The sequence below is a fragment of the Manis javanica genome, chromosome 12, assembly GCF_040802235.1.
Source record: "Manis javanica isolate MJ-LG chromosome 12, MJ_LKY, whole genome shotgun sequence".
NCBI lineage: Eukaryota > Metazoa > Chordata > Mammalia > Pholidota > Manidae > Manis > Manis javanica.
The window spans coordinates 16,444,442-16,468,907 of NC_133167.1; the positions used below are offsets into that span (position 1 = coordinate 16,444,442).

The 24,466-nt window shown below is 49.2% G+C and overlaps 1 protein-coding gene and 1 pseudogene across 3 annotated transcripts; one reads left to right on the plus strand and one right to left on the minus strand.

The window, feature by feature from the left end:
* On the minus strand, positions 1–14,380 carry STK11IP (serine/threonine kinase 11 interacting protein). 3 transcript variants are annotated; one of them, XM_017660030.3, is made up of 25 exons: positions 14,283–14,380; positions 14,027–14,112; positions 11,791–11,996; positions 11,514–11,588; positions 11,137–11,232; positions 10,658–10,765; positions 10,470–10,541; positions 9,385–9,511; positions 9,083–9,186; positions 8,859–8,954; positions 8,517–8,558; positions 8,180–8,326; positions 7,899–7,983; positions 7,030–7,347; positions 6,648–6,853; positions 6,343–6,459; positions 6,072–6,249; positions 4,040–4,264; positions 3,826–3,929; positions 2,687–2,784; positions 2,421–2,599; positions 2,112–2,193; positions 1,837–1,907; positions 1,112–1,359; positions 1–379 (listed from the first exon to the last, which is right to left on the minus strand). In XM_017660030.3, exons 2-25 carry the CDS (start codon positions 14,085–14,087, stop codon positions 230–232), a joined length of 3,195 nt encoding a protein of 1,064 aa, XP_017515519.3. In that variant the 5' UTR covers positions 14,088–14,112; positions 14,283–14,380; the 3' UTR covers positions 1–229. The 3 variants fall into 3 exon arrangements, with proteins under 3 accessions (XP_017515519.3, XP_017515678.3, XP_017515599.3); XM_017660189.3 differs by having other exon boundaries at positions 4,058–4,264; positions 14,283–14,366; XM_017660110.3 differs by having other exon boundaries at positions 14,027–14,192; positions 14,283–14,342.
* On the plus strand, positions 14,086–24,466 carry LOC108392695 (UBX domain-containing protein 2B-like; annotated as a pseudogene).

The following is a 24,466-nucleotide window of genomic DNA, read 5'->3' on the forward strand; positions in this document are numbered from 1 at the left end:
TCTGGAATGGCAACCACTTTATTGATACCTGAGAAAAAGTACAGAAGAAACCTTCCTACTGACCCCTTGGCCTGCCCCTCGGGCCAGATCATCCAGAGGCCAGACCACTTCTCTCAGCCTTCCCTTGAGCCATGAGTCCTGTGGGGCCTCCCAGGCCAGCGCCCGAAGGCTGGAGAAGTCCTCGGTCAGAGTTTGAGAGACCATCTGCAGCCGTGGCTCATGGGAGGCCTCACCGGTCAAGGTCTAGAGCCTCGTGGGTCACAGTCCGGAGTCCAATGGAAAACAACTCCTCCCAGGGCTCCCGGATGGAGGCCAGCAGGGCCGTCAGCTGCTCCTGACACACGACACGGAGTGCCCAAAAACTCTCCAGCCGGGACACCTGGCAATGCAAGCAGTAGTGAGGGGACACTCACAGAGGGCCACACAGAGGGAGGGAGGGAAGGTGCTGGAGAGGACCCGCCACCCCTCCCTGGCGCATGGCCGCTCCTTTCCCAAGTCTCTGTCACTCCCCAGAGATACTGACTTTGAGCTTTTTAAACAGAACCCAGTCAGCACTAACTGAAGATCCTAAGGGCTTCCATGTTTCCTACTTTGGTTCTTTATCCTTCCTGGTTTGCAGAATATAAGTTCTGGAGTCAATCCCAAGGAATCAGCTGGAGTCCAATTCCCGGCTCTACCATGTGTGACCTGGGCAAATCCAGTTCATGTTCCCCAAGCCTCAGTGTCCTCATCTAGGATAACGGCACCTCCTCACATGCAGGTTGTGAAGTGCAAATGGTTGGCACACAGGGCCCATCAAACAACACTCCTTGCTGCCGGGCGCCTCACCAAAGGCCTTCCCACTAACACAAGGCAGGGCTCCTAACCTGCGGGGGCTCCCACTGCTGGCAGCCATCTCCCTCCCCACCTGCTGCTCGTCCAAACCCGGTGAGCCCCCCAGTTCCCTGTACCCTACTCTGTATTCCCTCCACCATGACTGCCCGTTGCAAGTTCACACCCCCCCAACTGCAGCCCTCCTAGCTCCACTTCCCACACTGCCCACCTCGGCTCCCATCTCTCTCTCTCTCACACACACTCACACTCACACTCACACTCACACTCTCACACGCACCTCGTCGTAGAAGATCAGCTTCAGGTCCTCCGGGGCCTGGCGGTAGAGCAGCACTGAGCTCAGGCTGCTGAGGGGCTGCTGCCCCCTGACGCTCACGGAGGCACCCGGCCCCGAGGGCAGAGCCTTCTCAGAGGCTGCACCAGATGCTGCTGCAAGAAGGGGCTCTGCCTGGGGCCCTGCGGAGTCTTCCTCTAACAGGTACAGGGTGGACAGAGTCAGCAGCAGGGACACAGGACACACTGCGGGGCCTGGAAGGAAAGAGACGGCGAGGCCCAGAGTGGAAGGCCACGGAGGAGCCCATCCCATGGCTCAAGAGGAGCCAACCACACTCTGAGGGGCCACGCTGAAGGGCCCAGGCCAAGGCCCTCCCTTTTCCAGACTCCAGCCATCTCTATTCTCCAAAATCCCTGAGGCCCAAGACAAAGGGAACCTGCCACCCCCACCACTCCACACAGAAAGTGGATTCACTGGCTGCCTCTGACAGGATGAGGCGGAGCAAGCCCAGTCCGCTCCACTTCACAGGCAGCCTGCATCTGAGAGCAAAGTCCTCGGAGCGACTGAGGACCCAGGGCACCTCCCGGCCCCACGCAGAGACGCCAGGACACCGAGGCTGCCGTTCAGGTGTGCCAGACACTGGGAGGAAGCCAGATTCCAGGCACCGAGAACTGCTACAAGGGCACGTAGAGGCCCTGGAGGGCCGAGACAAGATGGGGAGGAGGCCTCACCTTCCACCAGGAACACTCGGAGGTAGAAGAACCAGGGAGGCTCTGAGGAAAAGTCTCTTTCCAGCAACGGCCTGGGGGGAGGAACGGGCAGTACATGGAGGTGGGGAGAGCAGGGAGGAAGGAGCAGACTTGCGTTGGGAAGTACGGGCATGGGGACAGGTGGCAGGCCCAGGCACTCAGGGCCCAACCATGCCTGGGGCTTGTGGAGAGAGGGCCTGTGCTCCGAGAGGGGCCATCCAGGCACCGATCCCAGCCCTGGCCTCCTATTGACTCACCAGAGCCAGTGCTTTGGGGTCACCTCCTCCTCCGTGGTGCTGACACTGCTCCTTCGGGTTGGGGGCAGAGACTGCAAGACATCTGGAAAGAGCCAGCCAGGGACAGGGAACCCTCAGAGCCTCCACCTCTTCTACCCCAACCTCTCCACCCCTCAATACTCTCCATGCTCCATGTTTCTAGATTTCAGAAACTTCTACAAAGGATGAGTCCCATTACTTATCTGTCTCCACTGTGGACACCAGACATGGGGAAGTATGACCCCTTGGCCTCCACCCCACCCTCCCTTCCCTCGCCCTTCCCTCTCTCACCAGTGAGCTCCTCTAGGAAGGCCCGGCAAAGCCTGGCATTTCGGGGCAGCAGGACACAGCTGCCTGCCCTGGCTGCCCACTCCAGCCGCAGGCTCTGCCCTGCTAGGCCCAGCTCGATGCCACTCAGATCATGCAGGGGAACGGCCAGCATTGGCTGCAGCCAGCTAGCTGGAGGCCCACTGTGGAGAGTGAGGGGCCGAATGGGGGAAAAAGTGAGACCCACACGGGGCCCTGACTCATCCCTGGCCACCACCCTGCTGACTCACCTGGTCTCCCCTGTCACCTTGAACATGTAAAGCCTGTGGTCAGACACAACCACAAGACACAGAAATTCCCCAGGGAGGCCTGACACCACCAGCGGCACCTAAGGGGAAGAGGAAGTTGGTGAGAAACAGGAAGAGAAAGCTAGGAAGGTTGCTCCCTCAGAGCTGATGGCCTATGACAGCACCTTTGGTGACCCTCCCCACTGCTCACCCATCCCAGCCTCTCCACCCACCATGCTCTCCTTCCCACCACCCCCCACCTGCTCTCAGACACATGGCAGGCTCTTAGCAGGTTCCCCTGCCTCTCATCCTGTCCCTCCAAGCCCCTCCACACTCTGCTACACTGGGTGCGCCAAGACATAAAACCAGCCACCACTCCCCTGCTTCCAATCCCTCAGTGGCTCCTGCAGCCCTTGGGGTCAAGTTCAAACACTTTGGCACACCCTTGTTGCTCCTGACCTGGTCCTTTCCCAGCTCTTCAGACTCCTCTGGGAGCACCTGCCCCCACCAAGCCCCACACTCTGGCCGCCCCAATCACAGGCAGCCCTCCCCACCAGCTCCTCCCCCAGGCCCCCGTGCATTTGCCGCTTCCTTTCCTGGGACATCCTTGTCCTCACTCCCCAGTAACTTTGCCTGGCCATTACCTTCTCAGGAAAGGGAAGCTTCCCTGGCCCACTGAGGCTGCACCAGATGCCCCCCCAGGGCCTCGGCCTGACTCTTGCACCTTCACACCACATGATCATTGTTCCTCACACCACAATACAAGGTGGAGGGCAAGACTGATTTACTCTAGATCCTTACAGTCTGCAAACGCTAGGTGCCTAACAAAGAGGGCCCACTAACATCATGTTTTTATAATAGTTACAGAAGGTCCCATTACTGAGGTGCTTCTAAACCTCAGCTCTCACTGATGCTGCCGTACTGTGAGGTAGGTATTGCTGTCCCCATTGTATTGGGGCAATGACTGAGACTCAAATACCAAGGAACGTGTCCACAGCCACAGTGCAAGCAGCTGATGGAGTTCAACCTGGAAGCCAGACTTGGAGGTTCCGGAACGACTGCTCTGACACAGATGGCTGAGGAGGAAACAACCGGCACCCTGGTCAGGGAGGGACACGGGGCTGGGCCAGGCTGGCACAGACCTTGATGCAGAACTGGAACTCCTCCTGGGAATCAGTGAACACCTCAACGTCCAGAAAGAGCCGGAGTCGGTGGTCCACAGAGCGGAGGCCACGGCACTCAGGGGCTGGGGGTGGAGGGTGTCAGTTCACCCTGCTGCCACAGCCCCACCTCGCCACCCACCAGAGCCCCTTCCTGCACCCAACACCACCCCTGCCTTGTTTCACCGATACTCACGGGGACTAAGGCTCCCACCTTGGCAGTCACGGGACACGGGCGCCTGAGACAGGGCATTACTGGCCCCGTTGCTGTGGTCGCTGTCACCGGGAGGGTCAGGGTCAGTGCTGGGGGACTGCAAGGGGGCTGGAAACTGCTCTCCCTGTCTCTGCTCGCTGGTCGGGGCTCTCACATCCAGAAGAACCATGTGATCACTACCACAGTTCGGACAAACAGCAGGATATTCTGGAGGGACAGATGGCCACTCCTAGTGAACTCCACACACAGTGCCACAACCCACCACCATGATCATAATGCTCACCAGCTGCTCTCAGGCTCACCTGCGCCCCCATCTCAACTTCACACACTACCCAGTGCTCTCAACCCACCAACTCCCTTGGCAGGCCCGGCTGCTGACCAATCTGTCCCAGCCCACTGAGGGAAGAGCAGACCCAAACCCACGGCCACCACCTCCTTGAAATACATCCCCTCCCCCGATTTCACGCCTGCTCAGAAAGCTAAACCCAACTGGGCCCTCTGATCCCCTCCTATAGCTCTGGGCTCTTCATGTAAACCAATCTCTACCAGCAATGTCTGAAGGCCCCACATCAACAGACTGGGAAGGCAGGGTGCCAGGTTTGGGTCCAATCCCAGCCTCCGACACTTAAAGGCTGTAATCTAAGCAACTATGACAGATCACCTCAACTCTCCATGCCTGTTTTCTTGTCTCTAAAACAGGGATGATGCTAGCATCTACCCCACAGGGCTGTCAGGGTGAGTGAGAAGAATCAAGTAAGAAATTCAGAATGTAAATCAGCAATGAGAGAAGAAACATCCTTTGAGCAGCTGCAATGTCCTGGGCATGTGCTAGATCGATCCTCTGACAGTAGTATCAAAACTCTCCCTATCCCTTTTGGCAAATGAGGAAAGCAAAGATCTAATAACTGAGACTCTCAGCCCAAAACTGTACAACAGGGCGGGAGGAAGGGGGGCTAGCGGCGGCAACTACCATTTACGGAGGACTTTTGTATCAGGCACTGTGCCTGGTGCCTTCTGGTTACATTGAAATCTAACAGAACCACAGAGCAAGTCTATTCTCCTCTTGAGATGAGGTGATTGAAGCTCAAATAAAGGAGAATATAGCACAGGGGAATGTTCAGTAACAATGTCCCCACCATAGGGACCATAGGGGCCATGGACCCCATGGAGCACAGATGGGTCTAGGAGAGAGCAGGGCTATTTCCACTGCACACATTGTGCCACTGGGCCTCTGGGGCCTGCAGCCACCATGAAGTTCAGGGTGGAGAACAGACAGAGGGCCATTTTCTAAATAAACCCCTACTCCAGCTACAGCCAAGAAGGGAAAAATGGCTAACAGAAGTCATGCATTTCAACACAGATGTTATCAAGAATACTTCTTTCTCTGATGAAACACTAAGTTGTTCATCTGAAACCAATATAATATTGTATATAAACTATATATCAATTTAAAAAATAATAAAAGCATAATGCCAAACAAAGAAAAAATTTCTTCTTCTTGCCATGTCTTCAAAAATAGTGCTTTTTAACTAGTCCACAATGGAAAAATCTCTAGTGTTAAAGAAAAGAGTGTGAAGAAATGCCACGAGGCACTACCCGATATCAAGTAGCTTACAAGGTCAGTCAAGGAAGGACGCCCCGTGCCAGTTCCCTGAGCATCTCACTCAACAGTGAAACACACTCAGAGGGCAGCCTACAGCCCCACACTGCGGTGAGGGCTCGTTGGGCTGACACATTAGCCAAAAAAAGGGTAAAAACCTTCTAGGTTTTTAAAAAGAGTATGTTTAAATACAGTTCCAGAGATTTTATTTCCTGACCTTTAAAAATAAAAAGGATATAACTGTTTCTTCTTTTATTTTTTTTGTAAATTTAACAGGCAGATGATTTTATTTTTCTGCCAGGCAGAGAAGTGGGTCCCCACTCCTTTCTTCCGTGGGGCTCTGCCTCCATACTCCCTCCCTCAAAGCCATCTTCCACTCAGTGTGGGCAGGGAAGTCAAGGGCAGGGCTTGCACCTGTCTTTCGGAACAGAGGCTTCCAGCCTTCCTCACTGTCCAGTCCCAACCTGGGCTCCTCTGGCTTCAACTCATAGCCACAACGTAGACACTGGAGCCTGCCCCCCGGCAGGTCCCTCGCTTCCCCAAGCTGACGCTGGGCTGTGGCGGCTGCTGGGGTCAAAACAGCAAGCAGCTCCTGAAACAGGGATGGCGGCCGCAGCCATGAGCCACAGGGCCCCAGCCTCCCCATCTCTCCTGCCCCCTGGGCCCCTGCTCTGGGCCCCATCACCTGGACAGCTGCATGGGCGTCAGGCTCCAGCACTGCATAGCGACGCAGCTGCCGGTCAGGGCAAATGTACGAAAAGCGCAGAACAAGGACCGGGGCTCTGGGGAGCTGATCTGAGCCCTGCCAAGGAAGAGGGGGACCAGGTAAAAGAGAGTCGGGGTGGGTCACAGAGATTAGGGTTTCGCGGAGTGGAGGAAACCAAAAGTTTTGGACTCCACTGAAATGCTTTTGCTGACATCCACGCTCTAGCCCAGAAGCCCTACTCCTGAGCCCATGCCTTTGCCCAGAGCCCCAGTCCCCCCACTCACCTCGGCCACTGGTTGTCTTTGGGTCTGGGTCTCAGGCTCTACCTCAGCTGCCTGCAGACTCTGGAGCTCGAACCGTGCCAGGGTTCGAGCTGCTTGGAGTTCCACCTCAAAGAGGCGGCTGGAAGTGACCCGAAGAAAGCGCTCCCTGCCCTGCATGCCCTCTGGCCCGTCCAGTGGACACACCAATATGGGGCGGCAGAGCTCCACTGAGGAGAGACCAATGGAGGGACCCTGTCAGCAGGGAAAGGTACCCGAGACACTGCCTGACCGTGGGGCAGCCCTCCATCCAAAAGGGGTCAGCCACCCCAAGCTGGGTTTTCCTAATGCTCCCAGACATGCCACCGCCACCGGCCCAGCTGCCCCTCAGCCACTGCGCACACACCTTCCACTTCATTCTGCTCCTGCTCTTCCTCCTCTTTTCCCTGCTCCTCCATCTCCTCTTCCTCCTGTGGCTCCAGCGGCACCCTGACCTCCTCTGCCATTTCCGGCAGGGCCTCCTTCTCTGCAGGCAGAGGGTCAGGTGTGGCCTCTGGACTCAGGGCATCTGGGGGCAGTGTGTTGAGAGCAGGGGCCTTGGAGGGAGCCAGAGCAGGGATCCCAGAGGTCTCCAGGTGACTCCTGTACTGCAGCCAGTCACAACCAAACCGTTCCCGGAAGCTGTTCATGAGTTCAAGTTCCCGGTGCTGCTGTACAAACTGTCCTGGGCAGGTGGAGGGGCACACAGCTTAGCAAGCCCATGCCCCACCCCCAGCCCGATGACCCCAGCCCCCTCTGCGAGTGCCCCTCAGGATGAAGTGAAAGGGCGTTCAGTCAGAGAGGCCAAAGGCTCTCTCAGCAGTACGTCTGAAGTGTGTTCCGTGGAACACCAGTCCCGTGTGATTCAGCCCTGCACGGCGCGTGCTGCTTTGCGAGAGTCCCAATACACAGCAGTGTATGTGAGGTCCTCGTGGGTCCTGAAGGAAGGACACCTGATTAACTTTGTTTAACCTAGTGTTTCCCATATGAATTTGGCCGTGGCATCCTTCCATTCTGTGACCTTTTGACATCCCACAGAATTAATTTCCTTGAAAACCACTTTGGAAAATGCTGTCAATGAGAGGTCTCTTCTCCTTTCCTCAGACTAAAAGGAAAGGGTAAAGACTAAGAGGTCCTCTACAATGCTCCACACCACCAAAAATAAAATTCCTCCTAACTGGAAGGCTGGAGAGCACTGGACTGGGGCAAAGGGACTGGAGGGTTGTGCTGACTTACCAGCCGGCGAGGGGTCCGGAGTCCGGGGCTCTGCGTCCGTATCACTGGGTTCCGAGATACTTGCCCGCCTCACACGGACTCGGCTCTGAGGTCAGGGAGACAGACAGCATTCTAAGAAAGTCAAGGCTTCCCACCCAGCATCCGTGGCTGCCCATCCCACCTCCCCAAAACACCTCGCCCATAGGCAAGGATAGGCCTGACTATTCCCAGCCCATTGACAACCCACAGCCCCCATAAAAGGACCCAACCCCAGGCACAACGCAGCCTAGGACACTGTTTACCTTAACCTTACAAAGTGGGGGCTGGGCCACAATGCCCCCCGAAGAGGGGCTGTCACTCAAGTCGGGGCCACCTGAGGTTTCTACGGTACTTCCAACCAGCCAGGGCAGAGGTGAGGCCGTGGAGCTAAGCCCTGAGGATGTAGAGGTCTGGCATGTGACAACACAAAGGGAAAGAGGTCAGAGGTAGAGGCGCACCTCCTCCCTGCCCAAGCTAGCCAAGGGGGCCCTACTCTCCAACTGACAGGAAGACCCCTACCCTGGAAACCCCTCATGTCCCTCAGCTAGGGCCCTCCCCTCCTGTCCTCCCTTATCAATCCTTCACTTCCTCCACACTAACCTGAAAGTCAGTCAGTGACAGGATCTTCCCATCAAGAAGGAACTGAGCAAAGATAAAGAGGGGGCAGTGTTGGTGGGGAGCACGTGCCCAGGGGAGGGGGAGTCCAAACTGGGGGTAGGGACCCTTCCAGCCCTGTTGGGACCCCTAGGCTCACGGGTGGTACTGCATGATAAGCAGCCCTGTTGGGACCCCTAGGCTCACGGGTGGTACTGCAAGGCGCAAGGGAGACCAGCGCCTTGACCCCTCACCTAAGGACAGAGTGGGGACAGGCAATAGGTTATAGGGTGGTGGCAGGGCAGGGCAGGAAAGGCGGAGCAGCGTGGGCCCAGGAAAAGCACTCACACCGGCAGAAGAATCCCTGGCCCGGGGTGACAAGTACTGGGCGACGGTCACTCGGTGTGCAGGGTGGAACCACAGGGGGTTCCCCTCCAGGTAGAGCTGAGGAGCAGGAAGAGGAGACTGAGGTCGGCCTCAGGCCCCCCTGTGTGAGGAAGGGCACTGGCCACATCAGCCTGGGAGGAGGGGGCACGAAGCTGGCTCAGGTCCTTGAAGTGCCCAGGTCGCACCTTGCGGAGCTCAGTCAGCAACCGCAGTGGTGACAGCTCCCTGTGTCCTTCCAGCAGGTTGTATGCCACATCCAGGTGCCGCAGGTTCCGCAGCTGCCCCAGGCCTAGGGCAAGGCCAGAGAAAGGGAAGGGCAGTGCGTGAGCAGGCGGGTGGAGGGGCGGTGGGGAGGGACCAGCGGAAGGACCAGCCTGGGCATCTCAGAGCCCACAGGAGGCTCTGGAGACACATGGGTCAGGGCCACCCTGAATCTCACACTGCCCCCATTCCCCTCCACGTTTGCCCCACCACCGCCCCCACTCACCATGCAGGTTCCGGAGCTCATTGCTTCGAAGTATCAGGGTCCCCAGAACAGCCCCCGAGGGTCCCATTCTTGGCACCACATGCAGGTGGTTATAGGACATGTCCAGATGGCAGAGCTCAGACAAATCCTGAGAGGGGGTGGTGACAAAGATTCTCTCCTGGACCAAACTCTAGCCAGGCTCCTCTGAACCCTCTTCTCGACCAGGCCTCAACCTTGGCATATAAAGACTGCATACCGTCAGCAAAAATGATTCCTACCACAGCTCTACCCACCTGATTGTACGACAAGCACTAGCAGTTTCTAATCAAGGCCAGAGCCCTAGGATGACAATTCCAGCCACCTTACATTCCTGCCTAAAAATACTCAAGGATGCCAGAAAAATTTGGTTTATTTCATCCAACACCTGAAGAGAGGGCCCATTTCCCAGGCTCCACAGGAGGCAGGAGCCTATCCTTGCCAATTAGCAAACCCAGAGGGTTTCAGGAAGATCAATGCCCTCTTCCTGTTTTTTGTAAAGTTCCACTTCCTTGACTTCAGAGAAACTAACCAGAGTTTGGTCAAGGAGAGAATCTGCTCAAGCCCCAGCCATTCTGCCTTCCCACTCCCTCACTCCCCCTTTAAAAGGCCTAGTTACCTCTGCACAAATTGAAGTTGAGTTCATTTCATGCTGAAAAGTTCATTACTGATAAAAATAGTTTTAGTACTGATCAGATATTACAATAGTTTATTACTAATCAAAATCTGTGCTCACCACTCTAATGAATGTCTGGCTGTGTATCTGTGACAGGCAGACATGGGAGAAGGGTTCATCACCATCATCAAAAGCTTCCCTTTTCTGAGCTAGGCACTGGGCTAAAGTGACATCAGATTCTCTTCACAATCATTTTAATACTATAAAAGTAACACCGGTTTGTCTTATGCTAGAGCCTGAGCCCCCAAACAGTACTACCGCCCAGGATGTGGCCCCACCTGGCAGGGGGCAAGAACAAGGGGAGCAAAAGCCAGATTCAGAAGACAGGGTCAGAGCAGACTGATGAGAGAGAGGACCTACTGATCCCAGACCCAGCCAGGCAGCTCGTACTCACCATCAGGAAGCCCTTGCAATCCTGGACTTGATTGTGGCTCAGGTTCAAGAAGCGCAGAGCTGACAAAAGATGCTGGGGGGATGGGAAGAAGCAGCAGAGAACTGGACACCCCCAGGTACCCAGCTGGCTCTCCTCCTGAAGGGCCAGTCCCTGTCCTTCCCAAACCCCGTCTCATCTGCGGAACTCACCAGGGAGCTGTCTAAGGCGGTCAGTGAGTTGTAGCTGAAGTCAGCAGAAAGCAGAGCCAGCCAAGGCAGGGCGGAGCACTGATCGCCACCACAGGCTGAGAGCAGCTCCTGAGAGAAGGCGCTCCATGTCTCTCAGCCAATCCCCACACCAAGGCCGCACTCTATTACCCAGCTCCTCGTTCATTTTTTCATATACAAAGCTGGGTCTGGAGATGCAGACTTAAAGAAAGCCCAGGGCCCTATCCTCAAGGAGTTCACTCTGGGCAGAGGGTGGAAGCAGATATGGGAATATTTAAAACAGTATGGCAGGTGTGACCATGACTATACGGCCAGCCACGAGGGAGCGGGAGCACATTAGGGAGTATAAGGACACTGTCTGGAGGGAGGCAGGGAAGGTTACAGAGAGGAGGGAATGTCAGAGCTCGGTTCTCTGTGTTCCTCAGGACAAGGCATCTGGGCTTATGCTGCATCCTCCTTACCTCTAAGGCCTGGATGCTCCTGCTGCAAATCAGGGTCTCCAGCTGGGAGTAGATGCCACACAGGCCATGGAGGCAGTGGACAGGAACACCCTGGAGCTATAGCCAGTGGAAGAGGGAGGGAGGAAGACAGAACTTCACAGAAGACAGAGGCCTAAGCCCACCTCCCCTCATGAGGAGAAGGAAAACAGTAACAAAGCCAACCTTGGTTCATTTAACTTCCCTGAACCAAGCTCAATGGACAAGAGTAGATGCCACATTCACTGTAGACCAACGGCCTGCCCCTCCAATGAAAAGAAGCCATCCCTCTGTCCCCATCCTTAAATATCTGCCTCAAGCTAGGTTTTGTGAACCAACATCCTTCAGTGCGCACCCCATACCTCCAGCTGCCGAAGGGACTTGAAAGGAAAAATCTTGATGGGCCCTGGGAGGCCGGGACAAGGGACATGGACCAGCTAAAAGAAAAAACATAGGTCATTGAGAGCCGGCACATCTCCCCTTCCTTGGCATCTCTTCCTTAGCACAGCTACCCGAGGCTCTCACAGCTTCTGGATCTAGGCCCTGCAGACTTCTGGCACCCATGCCCACAACCCCAGCCTTTGCTTCCACTATTCTCTTGGGCTCTTTGTACATCCTGCTCCATTCCCAATCCAGAACCTTGAGGGAAAGTGTTTTCTGCAGAACATCGAAGAGGAACTGAAGCTGGAGGATGACAGGGGAGTCAGCAGGGTGAGAGGGCAAAGCCACAAAGCCTGTCTGGCCAGGGCCCCATGGTCCCAGGTGCAGCTCAAATACATGGTTCAGCTGCTGCAGCGTGGCAGTCAGCAGGCTCAGTGTGCTACAGCCAGACAGGACAACGTCACCTGCAGGGAGAGGGGCAGACAGGAAGGAGTACGTAATGAAAGGGTCTTCCCCTTTATTCTAAGACTTTGTGACCTCAGGCACATGCACTCCAATCCACACTGTACATTCTCCACTGAAGGATGGAACTTTCCATCTTCTCCCTGCTCAGAAATCTTCAACGGCATCCCTCTATCTTGAAAAAGAGTCCTAACTCTTTAAGCTGATAGATGAGAGTTCATCACTACATGACTCCAGCTGACTTTTCCAATTTTTTTTTCACCATCTGCTTCTTCTAATACATCCCCTTCCATTCTGTCCAGTGCAACACCTACCTCCTCCAAGAATATTTCCCAATATGCAACTGCTTAACTTTTACAATCTCATTATTCATTTTACATTAACATTGATTAGGTGTTATATCTATCTTTTTCTGACTGTAAATGTAATATGCACACTTACAGAAGCCTTCAAACAACACTCAAATGCATGTAGTAGAAAGAATGACCACTTATTACAGCACTGTTATTGTTCTCTATATTAAAACTGCTCTCTGCAATGAAACTGTCATCCTTGAGGGCATCTTGTGGTCACCTTGGTATTAATCACTGTACCTAAAAAGGTACAGCTACAAGATAGGCATAAAGAAATTTCATTAAGTTTTTTTAAACAAGGACAAAGTCAAAGGATGTTTCAGAAATAGCACAGAGAGGTATCCTATATTCTACACCCAGTTTCCCACAATGGTTACATTCTATATGGTACAATAGCAAAACCAGAAAATTGTGATTGTTATATGCATGTCCAGTTCTATGCTATTCTGTCATACATGCAGATTCCTGTAACCAGCACTACAATCAAGACACCAAACAGTGCCATCCATAAAGACCTCTCTGTCTTTATAGTCATAAACACATACGTCCCATCACGCCAACCCCTGAAGCCAAGTCAGATTTTTGCTGAATAAATAATAAAACAAATTCTGCAACCTTACATGAAAGATTTTCTATGTACTAAACAATGATAATAGACACAGACATGGCTCAAGGACTCTTAGCACCCTGTAAGAGCCTCCAAGTCTAGAAGAGGAGATATGTGCACAGTTAATAAAACAAGCCAGAAAGTAAAAACTGCTATAAAGAGAGATTCTACAGATACCATCAGTGGAAGTGCAGAGTGATGGAAGGCAGCTAATATTAATTGGGTAATATGTGGCAGACAACTTTGTTACCTCTTTTAAACTTTATCAGAATCTAAAGAGAAGCACTGTTAGCTGTTTTGTACAGATAAGGGAATTGGGGCTCAGAGAGGTTGAGGATATTTAACTGAGAGCATATAGGTGGTAGAAAGTTGCTACTTCTGCCTGATCTCAAGGTCAAGGCTTGTTCTACCACAACCAATGCCAACCACATAGTGAACAACTACCGTTGGCTCCACTGAGACCAGGCATTGAGGGAAGAAATTATAGTAATGACAGCTATCAATTTTGAGCACTTACTGTATATGCAAACACTGTACTAAATGCTTTACATGAATTAAAGTTAATCCCCACAACAATTGTATTTTAATTTAAATACAAACATTATTCCATTTTGCTAGTGAGGAAAACTGAGGCTCAGAAAGTTTAAATAACTTGGCCAAATTTGAGACAGAGTTGGAATTCCAACCCAGGTGAGTCTTTTCATGCTTTTAACTACACTAAGTTCTTTGCCACCCAATAGTGATTATGACCGGGACCTGGTCTCAGCGACTCAGAACCAAGTAAAAATCACTTCCCCCTTAGAGTACCAGAGAACGCAAAAGAGGAAGTGACACTGGAATCTGGCCTCGAAGAATAGCTAAGGGTTGTTGAGACTGTCAAAGACGAAGGACACTGAAGGCAATGGCACTAAATCAAACCCAGGAGGCGAAAAGAAATGAATTCCTTGACACCGAAACCTTCCGACCTTGAACAGCACCCTTACGACCTGAAACAGCTGTAACTCTGTCACTGCTAAGGGGGCGTGTCTCTGTAAAGTGGGGAGCATCTCCACCCGAGCCCCAGTCCACTCACCAGACTCCCGCAGCAGTCCTGCGAGCTTCCAAACCACAGAATCGCGCCGCGCGGTCGTCATGGCTACAGGACGCTGGGGACGGAGCCTGGGGAAAGAGGAAGCGGAAGACCCTCAGGTGGGTGGTAGTATAAAAAGCCCAGGACGTCCGCGTAAACCGAGCCCTCGCTGGAAGAAAAGACAAAAAAAAAAAGAGTGAGGAAAAGCGTTCTTCCGGGTGCCCTTTCGAGGAGCATAAGGCTGATCAGCCGAACTAACCCTATTGTGCTGTCTTCCCACCACCTCTGAAGCACGGCGCCTTTCAAAGGAGGACAGGAAGTCCTACCCCGGAAGTAAGGTGAACAGGGGTGACCACCGGAAAGCACGCCTCCGCTGCCAGTAACCACGCCCTAAGTCGTGCTTACGTGTCGGATCGGGGCGGTGCCGGCATGTTTCGCGTTGGGGCGGTCCCTCCGCGGTACGGGCTGCCAGGGCCTAGACCTCAGCTGCGGAGCTGGGCTCGCAGCACCCCTCCCCTCTGTGGGCCGGGCACTTCTTAGAACGCCCGCTCGGCTCGCCGCGGCCCCTCCAAGGCATTTGAGGAAAACCTGACTCGTTTGCATAATTGGCAGGGAAGCAAAGATTGGAGAAAGGGGATTTTCTCTTAACTGAGGGAAAGACGTCGTCCATAGCAAACACCCGTTTTCCAGCCTAAGAAAGGAGTTTCTCGGTATCTATTGAAAGAGCTGAGGCTGGCGGAGGTGTCATCCCTGGAGTCCCTGTGACGATTTTTAAAAATCTTACTCCAAACTCATTTTTGCTTTTTCCCTGAGCAATTAATTTCAGACTCTTACTGCGATTGGTAACGCTCCACTAATACCCAGCCCTTTGTTTTTACTGTTTCGTCTCATAACACCTGAATCTAAAAGTTGTTATTATTCCGCATTTGAAAATGAGAAAACGAGTTTACAGAGGCTAGGTTACTTGTGAAGGTCATTCAATTAATAACCGATTGCACCAAGAATGCCAAAGTTTCTTGGTTCTCATTTCACCTGGCTTTCACCTGGCTTCTGGTCAAAAAATGTCAACTACTGAACTAAACTAAGTAAAGAAAAAAATGTCTTTTTAACAGAATTTGATTTTCAGGGAGGGCTGGTTTTTTTTTTTTTCTTTAGTGCAATACCTTTTCTACACGTGAAAAAGTGAATCCTAAGCCAGTTGACAGTAGGAGTAGGGCCACAGTCATCTTTATCCCAAGTTTCAAAATTTGAAGGCTCTTTTATTTTCTAAAGACGAAATATTTGTAATGGCAATCTGTACCCCTAAACCATACAATTTTGCGCTCATGGCATACTATGTTATAAAAGTCAAAAGCAGTGAAGTAGTGCAAGCACGTGAACAGTGAAGCAATATACAATGTAAATAAAGAGTAGGGGCTCAATATATTTTTATTAAATGCAAAACAGTGATGATTATCCATCCCTGTTTATCAGTCATCCGGGACTGAAGAGAGAGATTCTCCATACTGTTACTGTTAAGTGTAACCCAAAAAGAGATTCATTTAAAGGTCCAGATTTTGCAGTCCTTGAAATCTGTTTCAGGGGTGTCTCCCCAGCCCACAGAGCGTTTCTGAGAATTGCTCCATTCATATGGGAAGCACCTGTAGCCAGATTTGTTCTACATGCCCCAGCTTCCCAGAGATGGAAAGCGGGACAAAGAGAGCAGCAAAGAAAGCTGGACTACAGAGAGAGAGAAAAAACATGCACTGAGAGAAGCAACAGAAGACTAAGCAGTTCTTGTTTCCAGCCCCCTTGTGAGGCCCACTCCCCTTTCTGCCCTTAGCCTGCAGGATTTGGCAAACTTCCAAAGAATCCCTCCGCCCCTTTTTTCGCCTAAGAGTGTTTCCATAAATTGCTGCCATTAGAACCTTGACTAAGATAAAAACCTTCTTAAAAATAAAAGTGTGAAAAGGAAAAAAATTATCCCATTCACTATAACAGAAAAAAAAAAGATAATATATCTAATACATCTTGAGAAATATGCCAGATCTATATGAAGAAAACCAGAGAACTGTTAAGGACATTAAAAATTACCTGAGTAAATGAAAAGACATCATGCTCCTGAAGATTCAATATTATGTCAATTTAATGCAATTCCCATCAGAATCCCAATGGGAAGGTTTTGGAACTTAAGTTGATTCTCAAATGCCTCTGGAAGACTAAACACATGAACACAGACAAGACAGTCGGAGGAAAAGAACACGAGGCACTAAAAGGGGCCTTGCCCTACAAGATAGCAAAATGTTCTATCAAGTCACAGTAACCAAACCAGCATGATACTGACACAGAGATAGACGAACACAGGCATGCTTTGTTTTATGCATTTCACAGATAACTGTGGAATTTTTTTACAATTTGAAGGTTTGGGGCAACCATGCATTGAGCAAGTCTTCCAGCACCATTTTTCCAACAGCAATTTGCACATTTTGTGTCTTTGTGTCACATTTTGGTAATTCTCACAATATTTCAGACTTTTTCATTGTTATTACATTTGTTAGGGTGATCTGTGATCAGGGATTGAGACTTGCTGAAAGCACAGATGATGGTTAGCACTTTTTAACCATAAAAGTTTTTAATTAATCTACGTGCATTATTTTTTTAGACAATGCTATTGCATACTTAATAGACTACAACATAGTGTGAACATGACTTTTATACTCACTGGAGACCAAAAAATTCATTTGACTTAATTTTTTTTGCAGTATTTGCTTTATTGCAGTAGTCAGGAGCCAAATCCACAATGTCTCTGAGGTATGCCTGTATTGATAGATTAATGAAACAGTACAGAAATTACCATGACTACATGGGAATTTCTTTTTGCTATACATAAAATTTAATGATATAAATAATGAGTTGTTCAGTAGTTTTTGGGACCTTGAGCTGTCTATCTGGAAAAAGCTAAGTTCCTTCCCTCACACCATACTCATTAAGTTCTAGAAAGATTAAAGAGCTAAACTTATTTTTTAATTTAAGTCTAAGGACACCATAAAGATTGAAGGTCAAATTCACTGCTTAAAGAATTATTATCTTTATTAAAAAGGCATGCAATGCCATTTCAAAAAAGATCTGTCTTTAGAAAGTATATAACATATATGCCTGCTATTGCATCATCTCATATTACCATGAATGAAATTGTGTTTCTTAAAGAAATGCTATGATATCATGCTCTTAACTTATAAACACTTTTCTGAGTTTTATTCTCCAAGAGTAACATTCTGCCTGAAATCAGAAATGCTCAGCTGGCCTTTCCAAGCACTTGACCAGGACCTCCCGGCACAGTGCTGGATCTGGTACTGGAGAGGCACGCTTCGTCTCCCTCAGGCTCCACCCCCACATCACTGTGTGAGCGGAAGTGTAAGTTAAAAGCAGCTGCCACTGGGAGCTTCCCTGACACCCCTATGCTCCCTGGGTAGCCTCTCCAAAATGCTTGTGATGAAAGGAGTAAGGAAAGGTGAACTAGTTACTAGCTTTGGCAGCAGGAATGGAAAAAAGGGAAGAAAGTGTATCTTCATTTAAAAATGAGAAAATCAGCTACCAGAGAATACAGACTCAGTATCCTGCTTGTTTCTGATACCTTGGAGCATGCGAGCCCCTGGATTATTGCCCATAGAGGAACAAAAATAATAGTTCATCTTAGGACAGGAGCCATTGTCCTGGATCTGGACCCCTCTGCTGTGGTGCTACAGCCTCCTACAGCAGATTGGGTGGCCGAGACCCAGGGATGCCTCCAAAATGAAAATTTCACACTTGAAATTGGGTTGTGGGTGCAGAGGGTGAAACTGGATGATCTGCTTGTTTCAATTACTATTTTCATGGAGTGGGAAAGGACAAATGGAAGAGAATGAGGAGGTGTGACTACTACCTGTAAAAATAGAGTTTTGGTAAAAGAGTTTCTACTAGATAGGACTCCCTGTACCTGGTGCCCACAACCTGGGATTGAGTGGTCAGAGGCAGTTCTTTCTACATAAGTTACCACACATTGTATCTGCTACAGACCTAGCCACAAATGACTAGCCCAGGAACTGGCCCAGTCACCAGGATCAAACATATGGGACAAATCAGCAGCACTGGAGAAGGCCTGACATGAGGCCTCTGTGTTAGACCATGACCGAGCAAGCCCACCAGAGCCTGGTTCCAGGACAGACTGAACTTGAGGCACATGGAGGGAAAGCCAGAGAAGCAGTAGCCAAGCTCAATGCGAAATAAGAGAAGCCAAGACCGGAGAATGGCTGACCGAAAAGGAAGCAACAAAATAACAATATTCCAGTGACCCAGCAGCAGCTGTGGTCTCCCAGCCTGAAAGCACTTGGCAGTTTTCTGCACGATATTAACTGAGGAATTCCCTGAGCGGCTTTATAGTAAACCTGAGGTCATGGGAAGGCGCCTTTCTTTTCATTGCCTATCTCGGCAACCCAGGGAATCATCTGAGAAGGGGTTAAGACGGGCTATAAGAAAGATGTGCTTGGTGCAGAACACAAAGAGGAAAAGATGAGATGAAGACTACAAACCCCGTTTCAGGCTGGTTGGAAAAGAGCAGAAGCCCCGATAGGAAATGAGTAGAATATGGGGCTATAGCGAAGAGAGGAGAGGAATAACGAATCACCGTTTCAGGCATAACCCACAAGGGCAGTTGGCAAAGTCAGCTGTGTACATGACACGGGGCTTCCATTTCAGTTCTCCCTGCACGCAGGACTGGGAAGAGGGGGAATGGTCCACAGCAAGGGAGGAAGTTGCAAATGGCATAGCAAATAGACCTGCAATGTGAAACATGGTGGGGTTGGGGGGTGGGGAGGAAGGAAGCAAGAGAAGTGCGACCGAAGTGCTTAGGGTCCCCAGGGCTGGGGAAGAGGAAAGGCTGCTTTGGAATGTCAGAGCCTCTGTAAAACCTCAAAGTTAGAGCAGCCTTTCACTCTTTCATTCGTTCAGCAAATATTTACTGAACCCTGACTGTATACCAGATTCTGTGCTGGATTCCAGTAAATAAGGGAGACAACAGTGTGGCTCTTGTTCTCAAGAAGCTGGCAGTGTGATAGGACAGATCCCAACAATCACATTTCAGCATTGTGTTCGCTTCCTATTGATGCCGTAAAAAGTTACACTGAACTTAGTTGCTTTAAACAACACACATTTATTATATTATCGGAAGGTCATAAGTCCAAAATGGATCTCACTAGGCTAAATTTAAGGTGTCAGCAGGATTGCATTCCTCTCCAGAGGCTCCATGGGACAATCTGTTCCCCTGTCTTTTCTAGCTTTGAGAGGCTGCCCACCTTCTATCCTCACAATAGCAAAGGACAGTTGAGTTTTCCTTACATCAATCACTCTGACATTCACTTTTCTGCCTCCCTCCTTCACATTTAAAGACCCTTGTGTTTATATTGTACCCACCCAGCTATTCTAAAATAATCTCCATATTTTAAACTCAGTTGATTAACAACTTTAATTCCATCTTCAGTCTTAATTCTCCCTTGCTATGTAATACAACATTTACACAGGTTCTGGGAATTAGGATGAAGACATCTTTGGTGAAGGGAATCATTATTTCACGTATCACAAACATGTTGGATGTTATGGGAGAGACAGTGTTATGGGAGATAGTTGCAATCCAAGGCTGCTCACTGAAGGCATGCTGCAGCCTCTGTTAGAAATAACAGAGAAAATATATATAAATAAGTAAACAACTTTGTAATCACTGTGGACAAAAAGGAGAAACATTGGCAGAGCAGAAACCATGAGGAATCCCTGAAAGGAAGATGACAGGTGGGAACTGGTCAGAGAAGAAAACCACAGCCCAAAATGTGCACAGCTCCTGGGCTCAGGAGTTGCCAGCAGGGCACTGATTGTTCAGGGTGCCACAGCAGGCGCACCAAGCATGTCGACCACTCCAAACACAACCTCTTCTTGTCTCCTGAGGCCAAGGAATACCTGCAGGAGTATCTGCCTCCAGGAGGGAATGGTGGATATGAGATCATTAGATGGAAAGAAAGGACAGTGTTCCCAGTGGCTGGTGACACCTAGGAGGAAGGGAAGCACCCACTTGCAGAAGATAAGCTGCCAAAATACTACACGGAGGTAGGGCAGGGACATGGGACAAGCATCATGATTAATATTTCCTGCCTGTGATGAAAAATGCTGAGATATAAATAGTATAGTAGGAATAGGTCTCCACCTTAAGGCTAAGATTCCGTTTTAAAAACCAGGAAGTTAGGAGGTAAGATTCCCCTGACATATTTTATGGTAATCAGCCAATGACCTACCCTATCTTAAGGCAGAGCAGGTTGTCCTAAATGGTATGTCCCACTGCTTGAAAGCAACCACTGTCTTGGAGAAGAACAGGATCAAGAAATTCCTTGTGTTAAATTTATCTTACAGAATATCTAGAGGATTGACTATGGTTGGTGACATCATGTCTCTCACTGGAGATACATATATCCTGATACCACATGTCAAGCCTACATGTCACTCATACATACACACACACACACACACCTTTGCCCCATTCTTGAAAGCCTTAGAAGAATCCTAAGCTCTCAAGCATGTGTGGATAAAGTAAAGGTTCCTATGGCCAGGATTCTCACCTGGCCCTGGTCAGCTAGCTCACTACACATGTGTGGGTAAAACATTGTTATTGACTGTATATAAAAAGCCCTACCCAGTGCTCTGGGTGACATGGTGGCACAGCTGCAAGTCTGCGGGAGACCAGAGGCAGGAGCGCCAAGGATAGAGACAGACAGCTGCGGGGACAGAGAGGCCCAGAGGAAGAGACCTGCTTGCTGCACACAGACTCACTCTGAGTGGACGGGATTCTAGTGGCTGATCTGCCACCGTGGAAATAAAGTTGGGTATAAACCCATTCACCCCAAGAACATTCCACTGTCATTTCTTTGATCTCATTGAATCCATAGTAAACTTGTCTGGGGCTGAAATCCATTGGCAATATAATATGCCTCCTTTCTGAGGCTGTCTGCACTCCCCCTTTCTTTGAGGGTGTATTATGTCTTAAATAAAGACTTCTCACTGCTCAACTTACTGCGTTTTATCTCTGCACTCTTCCATTGGTAAGCATCTTTGTTACTTCACTATTTCATTCAATTTTCTAGACTTAAGCACTAGTCTCCACTCTATTCTACTTCAGACAAGTAGGGAAGGGCTATTGAGATCTCTGATTTGAGCTTGCGAGTTCCCGTCACCTGGGTGACCTGGGCAAGGCTGCAGCTGTACCATCACGCTCTTTATTGGCCTTCTCAAAAATCTCCTTTCTTTGCTTTTGGGAAGTTCTCAGAACATAATCTCACTCCATCCAGTGCTCTGCAGCTCCCCCAAATCCTGGGGTGGTAGGGGCTTAGTTCCTATGCCATACAGATTCAAGTGGCACTGGATGTCAGATGACCGTGGATGCAAGGGATCTGCTCTATGCTGAGGAGTTCAGTGAGCTTCCTTTCCTCCCTCTGTTCTTCCTTGTGCTCTACCGCCTGCACAGCTGCTGCCCTTTGCTGCTACTCTCACTTTATTGGTTTCCCTCCTTACCTACACTCCTTACACCTGGTCGAGAATTCTTTCTCAGTGTTAAGAACCCTTCCCCATCTGGGCTAACATCTCAAAACAGTGCACAGGGACAGACCACCCCAGATGCAGCTGCCCGATAACACCACTGTTGATGAAAAGAAAATCCTAGACTAAAACTCCCAAAAAAGTTACTAGAGTTTTATTTGAGCCCAGGTTTTGGTCAGCTGCCCAGGAAACATAGCCCTTCCATAGGAAACAAGTGCTCTGGAGAAGGGAAATTTCTTATAAGGGTACATACACTTTCTAACAAAGGCTATAAATCAGGATGTCAATAGTTACATTCTACAGATTAGTACATGTGGAAACTGATGGTACAGGGTATTTCTTTGTCATTACCTAGGCACAAGGTAACTTTGTAAAACTATTCCATCATAAAGCAGACATACGTACCATGTTTGCTCTACAGACCATAAATCAGGTCTTTATTTTAGATAACCCAAGTGTTAAGGCCAGGCATTTCTCAGAAGCCATATTCTTAGCTTTTCTTCTTGATATCCCCCACCCAACTATACAGTTACTGCAGTAGGTTATGATATACACCACGGCATTATTTCTTCCCCTTTTTGCTAAGGAGTACACAAATGGAGAGAACAAGCAGTCTAACAAGGAATCTCAGATAAAAGATCAGCTTCCAGCCAATAATTACCAAACATTAGGAGAAAGACAACATCTTGTAAGAGCTGTCAAATCCAAACTCTAGAAGAGTGAAATAGCTCAAAGAACAAGAACAGGACTTCAGAATAATTATAACATTCTTGGATGCAAAAGGATATCACATTCATTAAAAAACAAAATCCGTGGAAAAATTGAACAGATTATGAAACAACAAAAACCCCTCAATAGAACACACAGCTAAAGGGTACATGTGTGGCCTGGAGGATTGGGCAAATATGTTTTCCTATCACATATTACAAGACAAAATATGGGAAGTAGTCATTAAAAGAAAAAGCTAAGATAGGCAGAGGACCAGTAAAAAACTTTCAATATCAGCTAATAAAAGTTCTGAAGTAAAAAATAAAATATGAGAGTGTCTTGCCAATGGGTCTCAGCCCGGGGCAAGTTCACTATGGATTCAATGTGACCAAAGAAATTGACAGCAAAATGTTCTTGGGGTGAAAGGGTTATACCCAACTTTATTTCCAGGTGGCAGGTCAGTCACTAGAATCCTGTTCACTCAGAGAGTCTGTATGCAGCAAGCCAGTCTCTGCCTCTGGGCCCCTCTGTCTGCACAGTCGTCCCACACAGCCATCCTCTAGGTCTCTGTCCTTGGCGCTGCCACCACTCCAGCCTCTGCTCTCCTGCAGCCCTGCCACCATGTTGCGCCCAGAGCACTGGGCGGAGCTCTTTATATAGAGTCAACAGCCATGTATTGCTCACAGGTGTGCAGTGAGCTAGTTAGTCAGCCAGGGGCAGGTGAGAATCCTGGCCACAAGAACTTCCATTTTATCCATACAGAGGCAGCTTCAAATAAATAAAAGAAGAAAATATGCCAGAGTTGAAGAAAACCACGAATCTTCCAATGGAAAGGGCCCGCCAAATGCTAACTGGAATCCTTTTTTAAAACTAACATGCAGACCTATTATGATGCAACTGCAGATCCCAGGTGAGGAGGAAATCCTGAGAACCTCCAACAGAGTGGGGAGGGGAAAGGTATGAGACTCATTCTGACAGAAAGTCTCATTGAAAAACAAGGTACAAGAAGAAAAGGGCAAACACCTTTTAAAGTTCAGAGAAAAATATCTTTGAACTCTAGACTGTGTACAGTATAGCACAACCATCATTGAATTGTGAAAATAAGAAAGAGTTTCAGTTGAGGGATACTCCGAAAAGAGTATCACCTACAGACTTACTCTGAAATAAGTAATAAAAGAGGATAGGTCAGCACTAAGAAAAATGAATCCCAGATGAAGGAATGAGAGGTAAAAAGCAATGGTGAGCAAAGGGATTTAATAAATCTGAACTAGAGTACGAGGTGCACACACGCACCCATACACACACACACAGAAAGAAACAGAGAGAAGGAGGAAGAAAGAAATATTAAAGGATAAGAGGCCTGGGAGCTGGAAGAAGATGGTGAGAGCAGCACCTAGCATGCAGGGTAGGAGCACAGGTCTTCAGGGCAGAGGCCCCCGAGCATGCAGAATTTGCTGAATTTAGTAAGAATGTGAAGACCTTGCAAAGAAACCTGAAAACAGCCAAAGTGATGACATATCAAGAAATAAACTGGCCTTGGCAGAATGATATGAAGTGAAATGTGAATCTTCTAAATCTGACAGGCCTAAAATGACCATCTTTAAAAATGCATGAACATGCCCTCAAAGGTTTTTCTGCTTTGGTTAAGAGCTGACTGCCACGATACTCCATTTTCAGGTTCTGTTTAAGTGAACGTGTGTACAGTGGATTATGTATAATTTGACCTTCAACTGGAAAAATCATGAATGAACATTTCAAAGAGGCAAGGGAACCTGAAGCTGTCCCTCTGAATGAAACCACGAGTTGTAGTGATGACAAATTAAGTCATTTATATGTGGAGGGTACAGAATGGGTTGTTCCTTTTGTGAACCGTCTGGATTCATCTATGGCGAAAATCAGCTGCAAGATGTTCAGATTTTGCTTCAACTGTGGAGCAACAGTTTCAGTTTTGATGATGGAGAATTGAAACTTTAACAGTGACCCAACAAATGCTCAGTTTCTGGAGTCTGTTAAGAGTAGTATGCATGTGTGGCTGAAATACAGCAACTTACGTTAGAAATCCTTTGGAGTGGCATTATTGCTGGCAGAAGATTTCAAAGGAGACTCCCCTGGAGCTTCAGCAACTGGTTCATGGTGGCCAAGTGA

Excerpts from the sequence above, each read along its gene's own strand:
- STK11IP (XM_017660030.3), bottom strand. The coding sequence starts at position 14,087 with ATGACGACCGCGCGGCGCGATTCTGTGGTTTGGAAGCTCGCAGGACTG. Across the intron at positions 9,512-10,469 it reads ATTGCAAGGGCTTCCTGATG|GATTTGTCTGAGCTCTGCCA; the intron begins GTGAGTACGAGC and ends ACCCCCTCTCAG. Across the intron at positions 8,955-9,082 it reads TGCTGACTGAGCTCCGCAAG|CTCTACCTGGAGGGGAACCC; the intron begins GTGCGACCTGGG and ends CCTGCTCCTCAG.